The sequence below is a fragment of the Gekko japonicus genome, unplaced genomic scaffold, assembly GCF_001447785.1.
Source record: "Gekko japonicus isolate JY-2015 unplaced genomic scaffold, Gekko_japonicus_V1.1 scaffold1179, whole genome shotgun sequence".
Taxonomy (NCBI): Eukaryota; Metazoa; Chordata; class Lepidosauria; order Squamata; family Gekkonidae; genus Gekko; species Gekko japonicus.
Window position 1 is genome coordinate 536555 of NW_015160875.1, and position 14933 is coordinate 551487.

General features: G+C 50.4%; 1 protein-coding gene across 2 annotated transcripts in view; it reads left to right on the forward strand.

Annotated features, from left to right (window-relative positions):
* The window catches only part of RPRD1B (regulation of nuclear pre-mRNA domain containing 1B), a 76206-nt gene that overhangs the window by 34810 nt on the left and 26463 nt on the right, over positions 1 to 14933 (forward strand). For both annotated transcript variants that reach the window (XM_015422817.1, XM_015422823.1), the window contains exons 4-6: positions 970 to 1082; positions 9823 to 9949; positions 13773 to 13948. In XM_015422817.1, coding sequence (XP_015278303.1) covers positions 970 to 1082; positions 9823 to 9949; positions 13773 to 13948 — 416 coding nt within the window. The remainder of the gene's footprint in view (positions 1 to 969; positions 1083 to 9822; positions 9950 to 13772; positions 13949 to 14933) is intronic.

The following is a 14933-nucleotide window of genomic DNA, read 5'->3' on the forward strand; positions in this document are numbered from 1 at the left end:
TAGGGGTTAGTACCTCCAGTAGGGGTCACAGGGCACTCTATGGGGGGCAGTCACATTGGTGGCATATAGGGCCTTGCCACCCCTAGAAGTCACTTGTAAGGTGGTGACACGGAGATTTGTCCATTCCTTTACAAAGTACTATAGGATTAACAAACTAGCCTTGGCAAAAGCAGTATTTGACAGTAGAGGGCTCCTTCAGGCCCTGTAGGCACCGGAAGTTGTGTGACCCACCCGGGGGGAGCGCTGCTTTTTTACGTCCCAGGAGTAAGGAGTCAAGGACTGCCCCACTCCTGGACCACCGGAGAATGGAAGATTTGTATTCACTTACCGTGAAGCTTCCTTCTCGGTGGTCCAGAGTGGGGCAGTCCTACCCACCCTCTCTTGTTGGACACGACTTCCGGTCCATTTATGTTTTGCAGTTGTTCAGCTGTTCGTGAATATGGTCTAAATGATTACGTGATGTGGCGGACTGTTGCTGTTTCTTTTCTCTAATGGTTAAAATACTGGTTTGTATTTGTTTAAGCCCGTGGCTGTGATGGTATTCCCTGGTTGTCTGAGGGGGAAGGAGTTATTTTTTAAGTGTATTTACAGCAGCTCGGAGGTGGCTTTCGGTATGACTGGGGATCAGAGGATAAGCCCCTCCCCTCTGGGATCAAAGTTTGCCGGCCCTGCCTATGGAAGGGGGAGGTGCTTTCCCAGGAGTAAGGAGTCAAGGACTGCCCCACTCTGGACCACCGAGAAGGAAGCTTCACGGTAAGTGAATACAAATCTTCCGTTCCTTTTCAAAGCGTTCAGAGGGAGGTTTGTATCTCTGCCTGATTCAGGCACCTCGAGGTGGCTTTGAAGGGTTGATTTTAAAAAGGAACAAGGTGGAGCAGTGCCTGACACTCCTTATGTCATACAAAAGGTGCTATAGAAAAATGTCACCCGTCTCGGTCTGAATAGATCTCTCTGTGTGTCTCTTCTCAGTTACAGAGGAGAAGAAGTCCTTGAAGCGGACGTTTCAGCAGATACAAGAGGAGGAAGATGACGATTACCCAGGGAGCTACTCTCCGCAGGATGCCAACGCCGGGCCCCTTCTGGTACGTCTGGAAGGGAAAGGATGGGAGACCCACAAGAGCGCGCTCTTGCAAAGATGTGGCCACCAGGTGGAGCCATTGACCAAGTGCAATACTGCACTGATGTCGTCATTTAACTCCTTAAACTGGAGAAGAACCAGAAACATGGTAAAAAAAGCAACAAAGCCCCCAAATTTTATTCCCTAAAATAACCATGTCCAAATTAAGTAAAACTGCAGGAGTGTGTATTCCACCCAGCATGCTACCGCTGCATTCCTGTAACTAATAGACAAGTTCAGGAAGTTTATTTACTTTCAGTTTGTGCCTTGCCAAGTGATTTGATGCGTGTTCTTTGGGCCAGAAGACAAGATCTTTCATAAAGCAGCCTGGTTGAAGGGTGACTTCTTATAAGAACATAAGAGAAGCCAATGTTGGATCAGGACAGTGGCCCATCCAGTCCAACACTCTTCTGTGTCACACAGTGGTCAAAAATATCAGGTGCCATCAGGAGGTCCACCATTGGGGCCAGAACACCATAAGCCTTCCCACTGTTGCCCCCCCCCAAACACCAAGAATTACAGAGCATCACTTGCCCCAGCCTGTGAGTTCCTCTCTATGCCTTGTGGCTAATAGCCACTGATGGACCTCTGCACCATATGTTTATCCAATTCCCTCTTATAAGAACATGAGAGAAACCGATGTTGGATCAGGCCAATGGCCCCTCCAGTCCAACACTCTGTGTCACACAGTGGCCAGAAATACCAGGTGCCATCAGGAGGTCCACCAGTGGGGCCAGGACACTAGAAGCCCTCCCACTGTTGCCCCCCCACAAGCACCAAGAAGACAGAGCATCCCTTGCCCCAGCCTGTGAGTCCTATCTATACCTTGTGGCTAATAGCCACTGATGGACCTCTGCTCCATATGCTTATCTAATTCCCTTTTGAAGCCGTCCATGCTTGTAGCCGCCACCACTTCCTGTGGCAGTGAATTCCATGTGTTCATCACTCTTTGGGTGAAGAAGTACTTCCTTTTATCCATTCTAACCCGACCGCTCAGCAATTTCATGGAGTGCCCACAAGGAGTTCTTGTATTGTGGGAAAGGGAGAAAAGTACCTCTTTCTCTACCTGCTCTTTCTCATGCATAATCTTATAAGCCTCGATCATGTCTCCCCTCAGTCGTCATTTCTCCAAGCTAAAGAGCCCCGAGCGCTTTAAACTTTCCTCATAGGGAAAGTGTTCCAACCCTTTTATCATTCGAGTTGCCCTTTTCAGCACTGTTTCCAATGCTATAATAAGGATTGGCGTAAAGATTTGAATTTTGGCTGAGCAGAAGCCCCGGTATCTGGACTACACAGCCAGTGTGACTGACAGCTCCACGTGTGATGGAGCGTGCCCCGGAAATAGTGACGGCCCTGTGTAGGGCAGGGGTTCCTGGCGTGGTGCCCGCCAACACCTTTCCCAGCGCCCACCAAATGCTTTTGTGAAATGGGTGGGGCCAGGTGGTTTTCCTGTTCAGCAGTTACTCTCATGGGCCACGGGAAGTTTGATTGGTCGTGCACATTTTAAAAACGTTGCTATGGTAGCAGCTGCCACCACAGCACGTAGGTCTTCACTGTGTGGCCGAAAGTAAGCCTCTGGCAGCCGTTTTACGGCCATGTCCACCATACTGTGTCAGGATTCAAAAGGTGCCCCCAGACTTCGTAAAAGTTGGAGACCCCCTGGTGAAGGGATTGTCCAGTGGCTTTTGTAAAAGCGGGAGCAAAAAGCCCCTTGTGAGAATGCCACATAGCCTCAAACTGCTGAGTGGCGAGTACCGAGGCGCTGGATCTTGCCGTCTCTCACAGCTGTGGACAGTTCTGGCAGGTGTGGTACTTGTCATGACTTCTGCGGCATTGTGTGGTCTTACATGCCTGTTTAAAGGACAGAAGGGCATCATGTTGCTGGAGTTGAGAGCTTGGTTAGTTCGTCAGGTGGTCAGTTGATCAGCCTCCCTGAGCCCGTTCGCGGGGAGGGCGGGGTATACATTGAATTAATAAATAAATAAGGTGTCAGTTCAGAATGTCTCTGCAAGCTTTGGTTACACTAAACAGAGGTGGTGGAGCTTGGTGCCTCTTCCGTTCTCGAGGAAAGTTCGTACAGGGCCTGTGGCTAGTAGAGATGCAAGGAAATAGTATTTCACATCGCACATAGTTAAGTGGTGTGTGCTCCATCAGCCATTGGCCCATCAACCGCCACTCAAGAGTAATTGCATGCCATTGGCTGGGTGCTGGGTCTGCTCCTCTTCCCCGCCCACTGCCACCTCAGCCCCTGTTCCCGGTCAGAATAACTGCCAAATGGTTGTCTCTCCTGACGAAGACTCTTCTGCTTGGCTCCTGCGGGACTAACTTTTCCCTCAGTGGCTGTTGCTAGGCAACCAAGCTTGGTTCCATCAGTAAAAAGACAAAGGAATGAAGCCCTTTCCAGGCCTTTGTGGGGACCTCATTGGGGCCTGTCCTGATTAGGGTTGCCAGCTCCAGGATGTGGTGATGGCCGCCATCTTGGAAGGCTGTAAAAGGGAGTGGAAGAATTAATGGAGGACAGGGCTGTCAGTGACAACTAGCCGTGATGGGTGTCTACTCCTGCCTGTATCAGAAGTATATAAACATTTTTACTTTTCCCTAATTAAATACGCTAAGCTGGGCAAGAATCCATCTCACCCAGACTCCTGTACTGCCAGGGGCCAAACAGATGACACAGGAACACACACACACCCCCGGTCCCCCATTATTGTCTTCCAACTGCTGGTATTGAGGGAGACACTGCTTCTGAAAGCAAAGGTGGTTTAAGCCATTGTGGCCAGTGGCCATTGATCGGTTTCTGCTCTGTTAATGTGTCCAGGCTCCTTTTAGAGCTGTGCCGTAGCAGCGGATTCTGTAAATTAATTCGGTATTGAATAGTGTGTGTCAAGAAGTCCTGTTCTGCAGCTTTAGCCAGTGGTTTCATTGGCTGACTCATTAAGGGAAAGGGAGAAGATTTTCCTGCCACGCCAGGCAGAACTGTGAACCTATCAGGATATGCCTCCACCTCTGCGTTGTGTCTTCTTTTTCAACAGGAAACCCACGACCTCTTTAGCCTTTTCTTCAGAGGGAAATTCTGTAACCATCTGATCCCTTTTCTGTTCTCTTTGGCACCTTTTGTACCTCTAGGATGTCCTTTTGGGTGTTCATTGGTGGATGGAAATGGACTTGTGCGTTAAATTGTTCTTGTGGCCTTAACCTCCAGAGATGTCAGGGTTTTGGTTTTTTATTTCTACCAGAATAAAGCTATATCACAATGCAGTACATAAATTAGAATGCCAGAGAAACTACAGGGAAAAGGAGGTCATTTCTCATAATGCGTCAAGATAAGTTCCATCCTGTACCTGCCGTGCCAGAACATAGAGTATTATCCACCTTTCATTAAACCTATCTACGTATGCAGAGGGGTGTCTTGGACCCCTAGACCAGGGGTGTCAAACATGTGGCCCGGGGCTATATCAGCCCCCTGGAGGGCTTCCATCAGGCCCGCAGTGGAGCTAGCCATCTCCTGCCTCCAGTTCTGCTGCTGCTGCTGCATCGTAGCTTGCTTTCACCAGACTCTCTCAATCACTCAGCCATTTCATGCTTTAACCGAGGTCCTAGAGTCAGAACTCTGAGCATGAGATTTCTGTGTTGAATGTCAGTAAATCAAAAGTAGGCTTGCAATTCACGAAGCTTAAGTTAAAAAAATACCCTTTATGTTTGTGTCCTTTATAAAGTTTATATCTCTGCTACCTGGCATTACATTTTATGACACACGTGGCCCGGCCCGACAAGGTCTCATTTATGTCAGATCTGGCCCTCATAACAAATGAGTTCGACACCCCTGCCTGAGACCATCTTAATGTTGTCTTCATAGTATTGTTATTATCTACAAAATTTGCATCCCACCTTACAACGGGCCACAAAAGCAGCTAACAATTTTAAGCCTGCATTGTGGGGAGGGCGGGGGGTATAAATGCGATTAATAAATAATTTTTTTTTAAAGCATGATAAAATCACATTCTAAAATGGTTAAAATCAGCACTCCCCAAAACACACATCATTAAAACAGTTAAAAACGGAACACGTACAAAACATTAAAAAAAACCAGCAATTAAAACATTGGCTGTGCGTGTGTGTTAAGTGCTGTCAGGTTGCTTCCGATTTATGGTGACTCCTATGAATGAATGACCTTGGAAACATCCTATCATGGACAACCACCCTCAGGTCTGTTCACTCTGCAGGAGCAGAGCCAAAAGATAGCCCTACAACACACCCGAGAGATGGTCGTCCAGCCTCCGCCTGAAAACGCGTGAAACTGAAGGGGGCTCTACTTTTTTCCAGTGAAGGATTTCAGCTATTGTTATAACTGCAGAATTAGGATTTGGGAGGGGGAGGGGGACTTTCTCTGTTCTTGGAAGCTGCTTCCGGGGCTGGGTGCCCCGTGGGCAAAGGTGGCACAAAGAAATTCTTATGAAATAATTTCACTCACCGACGCCTTTGAAATACTGCAGCAACTAGACCACTCCCGCAGTAACTGATCTCTTTGGTTCCCGTCTCTTCATTTTTCCCCTCTTCCACTCTTCTGTGTAGTTCAAATTGCTGCCTGAAAACTGACAATGGCCATGCTGTGTTCCCCTCTCCCTTGATCTGCAGCGTCCTCCAGAGAACCTGCTCAGTCGCAGGGGTCTGCGTGAGCCGCTTGTTGTTGTTACAATGGGAGTGTTTGGCCAGCGCCTGCAGAGTGTCGATTAACGAGTTGGTCAAAGGGACTCTTACTTCCCTAACATTAAAGACCTCTTAGCGAGTTCGGCAAGCAGAAGTGTGAATTGCTCTGTGAGACCGGGTAGACGGTGGGGAGGATTAGAGATGTAAAATTTCCGGAAATTTTGAAGCTCGCGAAAAAAACCGGGGTTTTTTTCCGTTTTTTTTCGGGGGGAAACGGAAATTTTTGGAAAAATTGAAAAAAATGCTACATTAGCATTTCTTTTGTCTTTTCTAGATTGAAAGTCATTCTGTTACTTTAGGAACATAAAATATGACTATGGACATTTTTACTTGGCATGAAATTATCACAACTAGCATATTAAAAATATAGTGTATCCAAACAATTATTACAAACAGAATACCCATCCACATGCAAAAACAAACCTGAAACCTTTTTATTTTCTTCTGACAATAGCACCTCCTAAAGAAAGAAATGCATCTTGTTCTTGCATTGGAGAGTTCAGTTTGTAACCTAGGACTTGCTTGTCCTCAGTGCACAGAAATTAGATCAATCTGATACCATACATATTTTTTAGAATTGATTTGGAAAATATTTGAACACCTTGTCTTAAAATATTTTATTAATCATGTTAAAATAAAACGTTCCATAATCAATTTCTTTTCTGTTTTCAATGTTTCCATTTTTTTGGAAAAAAACAAAAAAGGGTTCAGGAAAAAAACGGGGGGGGGACGTCCCCCCACCCCGAATTTTTCCATTTTTTCCCCAGCCCTTTACATAAAAATTCTACTTTGTGAGCTACTGGCATTAAAGTTGTAAGCGAGCTATTTGGCCGCTGCATAAATTTAGTTTGCCCTGGAGCCATTCGTCCTGAGCGAAGACAAAAATCTGTAAGCTGGAGGCTAAAAAACTGAGCTAGCTCACACTAACTCAGCTTAGAGGGAACACTGCTCTGGACCCCATCCCTTAACTGACTTTTAAAAATCTGTTTGCAGTATTTATAGTCATAAGAACATTAAGAAGAATCCTGCTGGATCAGCCCTGTGGTCCATCTAGTCCAGCATCCTGTCTCACACAGGGGCCAGCCAGTTTCTCTGGAGGGCCAACAACAGGGCAGAGAGGCCGAGACCTTCCCCTGATAGGAACCTCAGAAGAGCCCTGCTGGATCAGACCAGCGAGGGTCCATCTAGTCCAGCATCCTGCCTCACACAGTGGCCAACCAGTTCCTCTGGAGGGCCAACAACAGGGCTTAGAGGCCAAGGCCTTCCCCGATAAGTACATCAGAAGAGCCTTGCTGGATCAGCCCAGTGGTCCATCTAGTCTAGCATCCTGTCTCACGCAGTGGCCAACCAGTTCCTCTGGATTGCCGACAACAGCATAAAGGTCGAGGCCTTGATAAGAACATCAGAAGAGCCCTGCTGGGTCAGACCAGTGAGGGTCCATGCAGTCCAGCATCCAGCCTCACACAGGGGCCAGCCAGTTCCTCTGGAGTGCCAACAGCAGGGCAGAGAGGCCGGGGCCTTCACCGATAAGTACATCAAAAGAGCCCTGTCGGATCAGAGCAGCGGTCCATCTAGTCTAGTCTCCTGTCTCACACAGGGGCCAACCAGTTCCTATGGAGGGCCAACAGCAGGGCAGAGAGGCCGAGGCCTTCCCCGATAAGTACATCAGAAGAGCCCTGCTGTATCAGCCCAGTGGTCCATCTAGTCCAGCATCCTGTCTCACGCAATGGCCAACCAGTTCCTATGGAGGGCCAACAGCAGGGCAGTGAGGCTGAGGCCTTCCCCTGATAAGAACATCAGAAGAGCCCTGCTGGGTCAGACCCGGGAGGGTCCATCTAGTCCAGCATCCTCCTGCCTCACACAGGGGCCAACCGGTTCCTCTGGAGGGCCAGCAACAACAGGGCACACAGGCCGAGGCCTTCCCATGATAAGAACATCAGAAGAGCCCTGCTGGATCAGACCAGTTGTTCATCTAGTCCAGCCTCCTGTCTCACACAGTGGCCAGCCAGTTCCTCTGGAAGTCCAAGGTCTTCTCCTGATGTTGCCTCCTGGCTCTGGGATTCAGGGGCTTAGTGCCTCTGGATGTGGAGGTTCCCCTCAGTCACCAGGGCTAGTAGCCACTGATGGACTGATCCTCCATGAATCTATCTAATCCCCTTTTAAAGCTGTTTGACCCGTCATGGGATGGGGTGGAATAGAAGTGCAGTGAATATATAAATAAATATTCCTGGGGCCATCACTACATCCTCTGGCGGCGAAGTCCACATTTTAGTCACTCTCTGTGTAAAGAAGTATATCTTTTTGCCCGTCCTGAGCCCCCTGCCCATCAGCGTCATAGTCTGCCTTTCTCACTGGGACTGAAGGCAGATTATACAGAGCAAGTCGAGACAATCCACATGACGGGGCATTCAATAAACAATGAAATAGGAGGAGGAGGAGGATTTTCGGCTTTTAGGCCACCCTCCCCTGAAAAACAGGGCTCAGGGTGACATACAAGAGTTTTAAGTGGCAGGCGGGCAGGCAGGTGTGATACCAAAAGGGAACTCTCAGCTCTGCGGATGCAAGTGCAGGAGAACCTTCGAGACCAACCAGATTTTTGGGGGGATGAGCTTCTGAGAGTCACAGCTCCCGTCATCAAATCTGACTCTCGAAAGCTCATACCTGGAAAATCTCGAATCTGAGAAGTTCAGTAGAGCCTCGCCGGATCAGACTGAAGGTTTCTCTAGTTCAGCTTTCTGTCCACATGGCCAACCAGCTGCCTCTGAAGGCCACGAACAAGGAAGACGGCAACAGCTTCATCCTGCCTGTGCTTCCCAGCAACTGCTCTAAAAAGGAACACTCCCTGTGGTACTGGAGGGGGGAGGTACCCATCAGAATCTGTGCAGACAACCACAGCTAACTTCTGAAGCTCTCAGCTGCATGTTGTAAATCTCTGAGAGTGAACACAAGAACATCAGAGAAGCCAGTGTTGGATCAGGCCAATGGCCCATCCAGTCCAACACTCTGTGTCACACAGTGGCCAAAAATACCAGTGCCATCAGGAGGTCCCACCAGTGGGGCCAGGACATTAGAAGCCCTCCCACTGTTGCCCCCCCAAGCACCAAGAATATAGAGCATCCCTTGCCCCAGACTGAGAGTCCCTATCTATACCTTGTGGCTAAGAGCCACTGATGGACCTCTGCTCCATATGTTTATCCAATTCCCTTTTATAAGAACATAAGAGAAGCCAGTGTTGGATCAGGCCAGTGGCCCATCCAGTCCAACACTCTGTGTCACACAGTGGCCAAAAATACCAGGTGCCATCAGGAGGTCCAGCAGTAGGGCCAGGACTCCAGAAGCCCTCCCACTGTTGCCCCCCCTAAGCACCATGAATACAGAGCATCACATAGCCTGAGAGTTCCTATCTATACCTTGTGGCTAAGAGCTACTGATGGAACTCTGCTCAGTATTTTTATCCAGTTCCCTCTTACAAGAACATAAGAGACACCAATGTTGGATCAGGCCAATGGCCCATCCAGTCCAACACTGTCACACAGTGGCGCCCTCAGGAGGTCCAGCAGTGGGGCCAGGACACCAGAAGCCCTCCCACTGTTGCCCCCCACCCCAGGCACCAAGAAGACAGAGCATCACTCACCCCAGCCTGAGAGTTCCTATCTCTATCTTGTGGCTAATAGCCACTGATGGACCTCTGCTCCAGATGCTTATCCAATTCCCTCTTGAAGCCGTCCATGCTTGTAGCCGCCACCACCTTCTGTGGCAGTGAATTCCATGTGTGAATCCCTCTAGCGGTGGTGACTTCTCTGGGAAAGAGGTGCCTTCAGCATTGGTACAGGCTTTTCATGTCTCGAGAAGCAAAGGTGGAGAGCATCTTGGGCAGGACTTTCAGAACTGAGTATCAGAAATGAGGTTCGGACAGTTATAGGCATAGGAAGGGTTGTGGTGGTTCTTCGACTCGGAGGCAGCTGATCATTGCCGTCTTTTGTGTCTCTGCTGTGCAGACTGAGGACTTGATCAAAGCCCTGCAGGATCTGGAAAACGCAGCATCAGGAGATGCCACGGTGCGGCAGAAGATTGCCTCACTTCCCCAAGAGGTTCAGGATGTGTCCCTGTTGGAGAAGATTACAGGTGAGAATCGGAAGCAGCAGCGATGGGTGATGTGAGCCACCCCCAGTTCGTGGAATTTGTTTGGCTTAATCAGCTCTGGCTTTAAGGTCCACCCCCCTTTCCAGGCGATTCAAGATGAGTCAGCCTTTCTCCTCCCCTTGGGGTTTCTCTTTCACCCAGGCCGTGACATGGCTTCGGTGCCGCCTGGCACCCCAGCCCAGAGCGTCCCTGCCGTTGTCCTTGGAGACCCTGTTGTGGATGTGGCGGTGACACTTAAGGCGCCAGTTTGGTGTAGTGGTTAAGTGCACAGACTCTAATCTGGGAGAACTGGGTTTGATTCCCCACTCCTCCACTTGCACCTGGCTGGGTGACCTTGGGCAAGCCGTAGTTCTGATAAGAGCTGTCCTCGAAAAAGAGCCATTTCTGTCAAGAGTTCTCTCAGCCCCACCCACCTCACAGGGTGTTTGTCTGTTGTGGGGAGGGGAAGGGAAAGGAGTTTGTAAGCCGCTCTGAGACACCTTTGGGTAGTGAAGGGCGGGGGATAAACCCAATCTCCTCCTCTTCATGGAAATGGATTGCCGCCTCTGTGGGTTAACTCTCTCCCCCCCCCCCCGGGCACTCCCCCCATTTATTTATTTATTTATTTGCTTAATTGGGTTGCCCACCTTCCCTCTGCACTGCAGAGCTCAGAGCAAATCACAGCGATAAATAGAACAATTTAAAACAATTAACAATATTAAGACCTAAACAAATGTGGGGTGATACAACACACAAGATGGCTGTCACGGCTCAAGTGGGGTGTCACCTGCTGCTTCCTCCACTCTAGTTCCAGGCTCCTCTGAGAAGGCCCTGAGCACCTTCCCAGGCCTTTAGACCTCCCTTTTGGCCGAATACTAGGCGTGAGGACCAGGCAGAGTGAACAATGAAAATAGTTTATTGTAAAGGCGGTCAAACAAACAAGGTACAGAATAATAACAGTAAGTGGGTGAAAAGAAAAGAAATCAAATGCCCTAACACGTCTAAATAGATACTGTCCCTAGCTCACTATCCCAAGTGGCACTAGACTACTCACCCTTCCCTCAGGATGAGGGTCTCTTCCTGCAGCAGCCTTCCTTCTGGCTCTGCCCTCTGGGGCTTTAAAATCCGAAACCCAGGAGGCAGTGGCCAACTTCTGTTCCTTCTAGCCATTCGTTCCCACCTTTCACCATCACATTCTATCGAGTCTGCCCAAGCTTTGTTGAGTTGGTGCCTCCTAGGGGAGGAAAGGGCTGTCTGCGTGCAGCTGGCACGGATGGAGAGGGAGAGTCTGAGCTTGAGGCTATCCGGCATTCGGTTATTAAAATATTTATGCCTCCCCTTCCTCTCGGCTCAGGGCAGGAGTGCCCCCACGGGCTTGGGAACCCCCCGCGCCCCCGCTGTTGTAGTGCCACCATCATGATTCTACCGCGACACTTCTTTTAAAAGTCTGTTTACATAGTGCTTCTCCAGAGAAAGGCGATACTTGAATCCTTTAGTAAAGCTAATTGCTTGAAGTTACTGGGGTGTCCTAGAATCCCAAACTTGGAAGGGGCCACAGAGGCCATCTAGTCCAGCCCCCTGCTCAATGCAGGATCAGCCCAGAGCATCCCTGACAAGTGTCTGTCCAGCCGCTGCTTAAGGAATGCCAGGGAGGGGGAGCCCACCACCTCCCCAGGCAGCCGATTCCACTGGGGCACAGCTCTGACTGTCAAAGTCGCAGCCAGTTTATGGTGGCCCCGCAAGATTTCCAAGGCGAGAGACGTTTGCCATTGCCAGTGGTTTGCCATTGCCTGCCTCTGCACAGCAACCCTGGCCTTCCCTGGAGGAGTGCAAGGGGTTGGACTAGATGACCGGGAAGGTCCCTTCCAACTCTTAACATTCTGTGATTCTGTCCCATAAGAACTGAAGTTGAGCCCTGCTAGATCAGACCCGAGGCCCATCAAGCCCAGCATTCTGACTTACACAGTGGGGCCAACCAGCTGCCTCCGGGAAGCCCCCTAGCTGGAGGACCTCAACAGCCCCCCCCACCCCCCCGTGCTCCCCAGAGCAGCTGGTGCAACGAGGGCAGACTGCCTCTGACCCTGAGGGGAGTAGATCTCCATCATGGCGAGAAGCCACTGACAGCCCCGCCCTCTGAATTTCTCCACTCCCCTTTCGAAGCCTTACAGGTTTATGGCCATGACCAGTGCTCCCTCTAAGCTGAGTTAGTGTGAGCTAGGTCACAGTTTTTTAGCATCCAGCTCACAGATTTTTGTCCTAGCTCGGGAAGGATGGCCAAAGCAAACTAATTGATGGAGTACCCAAATTGCTCACTCACATCTTTAATGCCAGTAGCTCACAAAGTGGAATTTTTGCTCACAAGACTCCACAGCTTAGAGGGAACATTGGCCATGACTACATCCCGTGGCAGCAAGTTCCACAGATTAACTGTCCACTGCCCGAAGAAACGCTCCCTCTTGTCTGTCCTGAATCTCTCACCCTTCAGCTTCAGGGGATGGCTCCGGGTTCTGGTATTATAGAATCATAGAATGTTAAGAGTTGGAAGAGACCTTGCAAGTCATCTAGTCCAACCCCCTGCACTCTGCAGGAGCATAGCCGAAAGAGAGCCCTACATACCTACAACATACCTGAAAGATGGTCGTCCAGCCTCCGCTTGAAAACGTCCAGCGAAGGAGTTTCCACCATTTCCCGAGGCAGACTGTTTCACTGCTCAACCACTCTTACAGTTAGGAAGTTTCTCCTGATATTTAGCCGGTAACGACTCCCTTGTAATTCCCACCCATTAGATCTAGTCTTGCAATCCGGAGCAAGAGAAACTAGATCTGCTCCATCTTCTACATGATAGCTCTTCAAATACTGGAAGACTGCAATCATGTTCCCTCTAAGACTTCTCTTTCCCAGGCTAAACATACCCAACTCTTTCAGCCTTTCCTTGTAAGACTTGGATTTGCTCTGAAGAAGAAGAAGAGATTTGATTTATACCCCACCCTTCACTTGGAGTCTCAGAGCGGCTTACAAACTCCTTTCCCTTCCCTCCCCACAACAGACCCCCTGTGAGGTGGGTGGGGCTGAGAGAACTCTGACACAAACTGCTCTTTCAGGAACAGCTGTGCCAGAGCTTGTGACTGACCCAAGGTCACATCAGCAGGTGCAAGTGGAGGCGTGGGGAATCAAACCCGGTTCTCCCAGAGTCTGCTCACTTAACCACGACACCAAACTGGCTCTGGAGCCATCCTTCCTGAGCGAAGGAAAAAATGTGTGAGCTGGAGGCTAAAAAAGCTGTGAACTGGCTGACACTTAACTCAGCTTAGAGGGAACACTGGTGGCATTGCGTGGAGACAAAGACGCACACTGCTAGAGTTGCTGAAACGGAGAAAAACCTCAGGCCGGGCTGGCGCCAGCAGTTATACATTACAGTTTCTAATAGCAGGACTTGCTTATTTAGCCACTGGGATGAAAGGAGATGACCGGGGGGGGGTATTGCAGCGAACAGTTCAGTGGTGGTCACCTGACGCAAAGGGCCAGCCAGGGTCAGTAGCTGGGGGGCCTGGCTGTTCAGTCTAAACAGCTCTGCATTCCGACTTGGCAGGCTTCCCCGCTGTCTGTCCCTACCTGCTTCCCAGATCACCCCCTGATTGGCTTGACTCCCCAGAACAAAACCCGCACGAGTCGTGGGCGGCGTGCCTGGTCCCGGCCTCTGTTTTGCAAACCGTGCGTTCGGTTTCCCGTAGCCGAGGGGCTGGCCGCCGGGGATCGGCCTCCTGCCAACCATCAGAAGGCGTCTGAATGGAGCTGATGTACCTAACTTTCCCCCCTTTGCACACAGACAAAGAGGCGGCGGAGCGCCTGTCGAAGACTGTGGACGAGGCGTGTTTGCTGTTGGCGGAGTACAACGGGCGGCTGGCGGCCGAGCTGGAGGACCGGCGCCAGCTGGCACGCATGTTGATCGAGTACACGCAGAACCAGAAGGACGTGCTGACGGAGAAGGAGAAGAAGCTGGAAGTGAGTTTTTGCTCAGAAGCGGCCCCTCCTGCGAGGCGGGAGCTTCTCGGGTCAGCCGTGGCCTCTCCCGAACGCGGACGTTCGCTTCCTTGACGGGTTTGCAGGGAAATGATGATTCCTCCGGAAGGAGGAGCTGCAGAAACTTCCCCGGAGGGATTCTTCTTCCTCTCCCCAGGGAGACCTTCTGAGGTTCGGTTCCGTGTCACTCGCAATGCTTTACTTGTAGAGCCGCCAGTGTGGAGTCCAGTCGCTCCTCAGAGACCAAGGCTGCCACTTGAGATAACAAGACAGGTGTGGCATCAGAAGGGAACGCTCAGCTCCGCAGGTCCAAGTGCAGGAGCCCCTTAGAGACACCAACAAGATTGGGGGGTGGGTGAGCCTTGGAGCGTCAGAGCCCCCCTTCCTCCGATACCCGGATGCGTCAGATTTTTCTGACAAAGGGAGCTTTGACTCGCGAAAGCCAGTTTGGCGTAGCGGCAGGGGTCATTTCCTGCAGGAGTGCACAGGAGCGGAGCTCTGGCAGTAAAGAGCCCAAGGGGGCGGGCACATGGAACAAGCCCCGCCCCCTGCTCCCAGCAGCCCTCAGTCAGAGCAAGAAGCAGCCAGATAAGCTGCAGAGCTTCCCCCCCGGTCCAAAACAGTCCAGTGGCACCTTTAAGACCAAGTTTTATTCAGGTACAAGCTCTCCCTCCTCTGCGAGGACAGATCTTCACGTACCCCCCCTCAATAGCTAGCAATCCAAAACAGTCCTGGTTATGTGCCTTCAAGTCATTTCTGATCTATGAAGGAAGATTCTCCAAAACGTCCTATCGTTAGCAGCCATTCTCAGGTCTTGCAACCACCTCTGTTCATCTGGCCCTGACACGAATAGCCCCAGACCAGGGGTCATTTCGTAGAAAAAGAGGTGCAGGAGCTCATTAGCATAACTCATTTGCATATGCCACACCCCCTGACATCACCGGAAGTGTGTCAGAAGGCAACACCC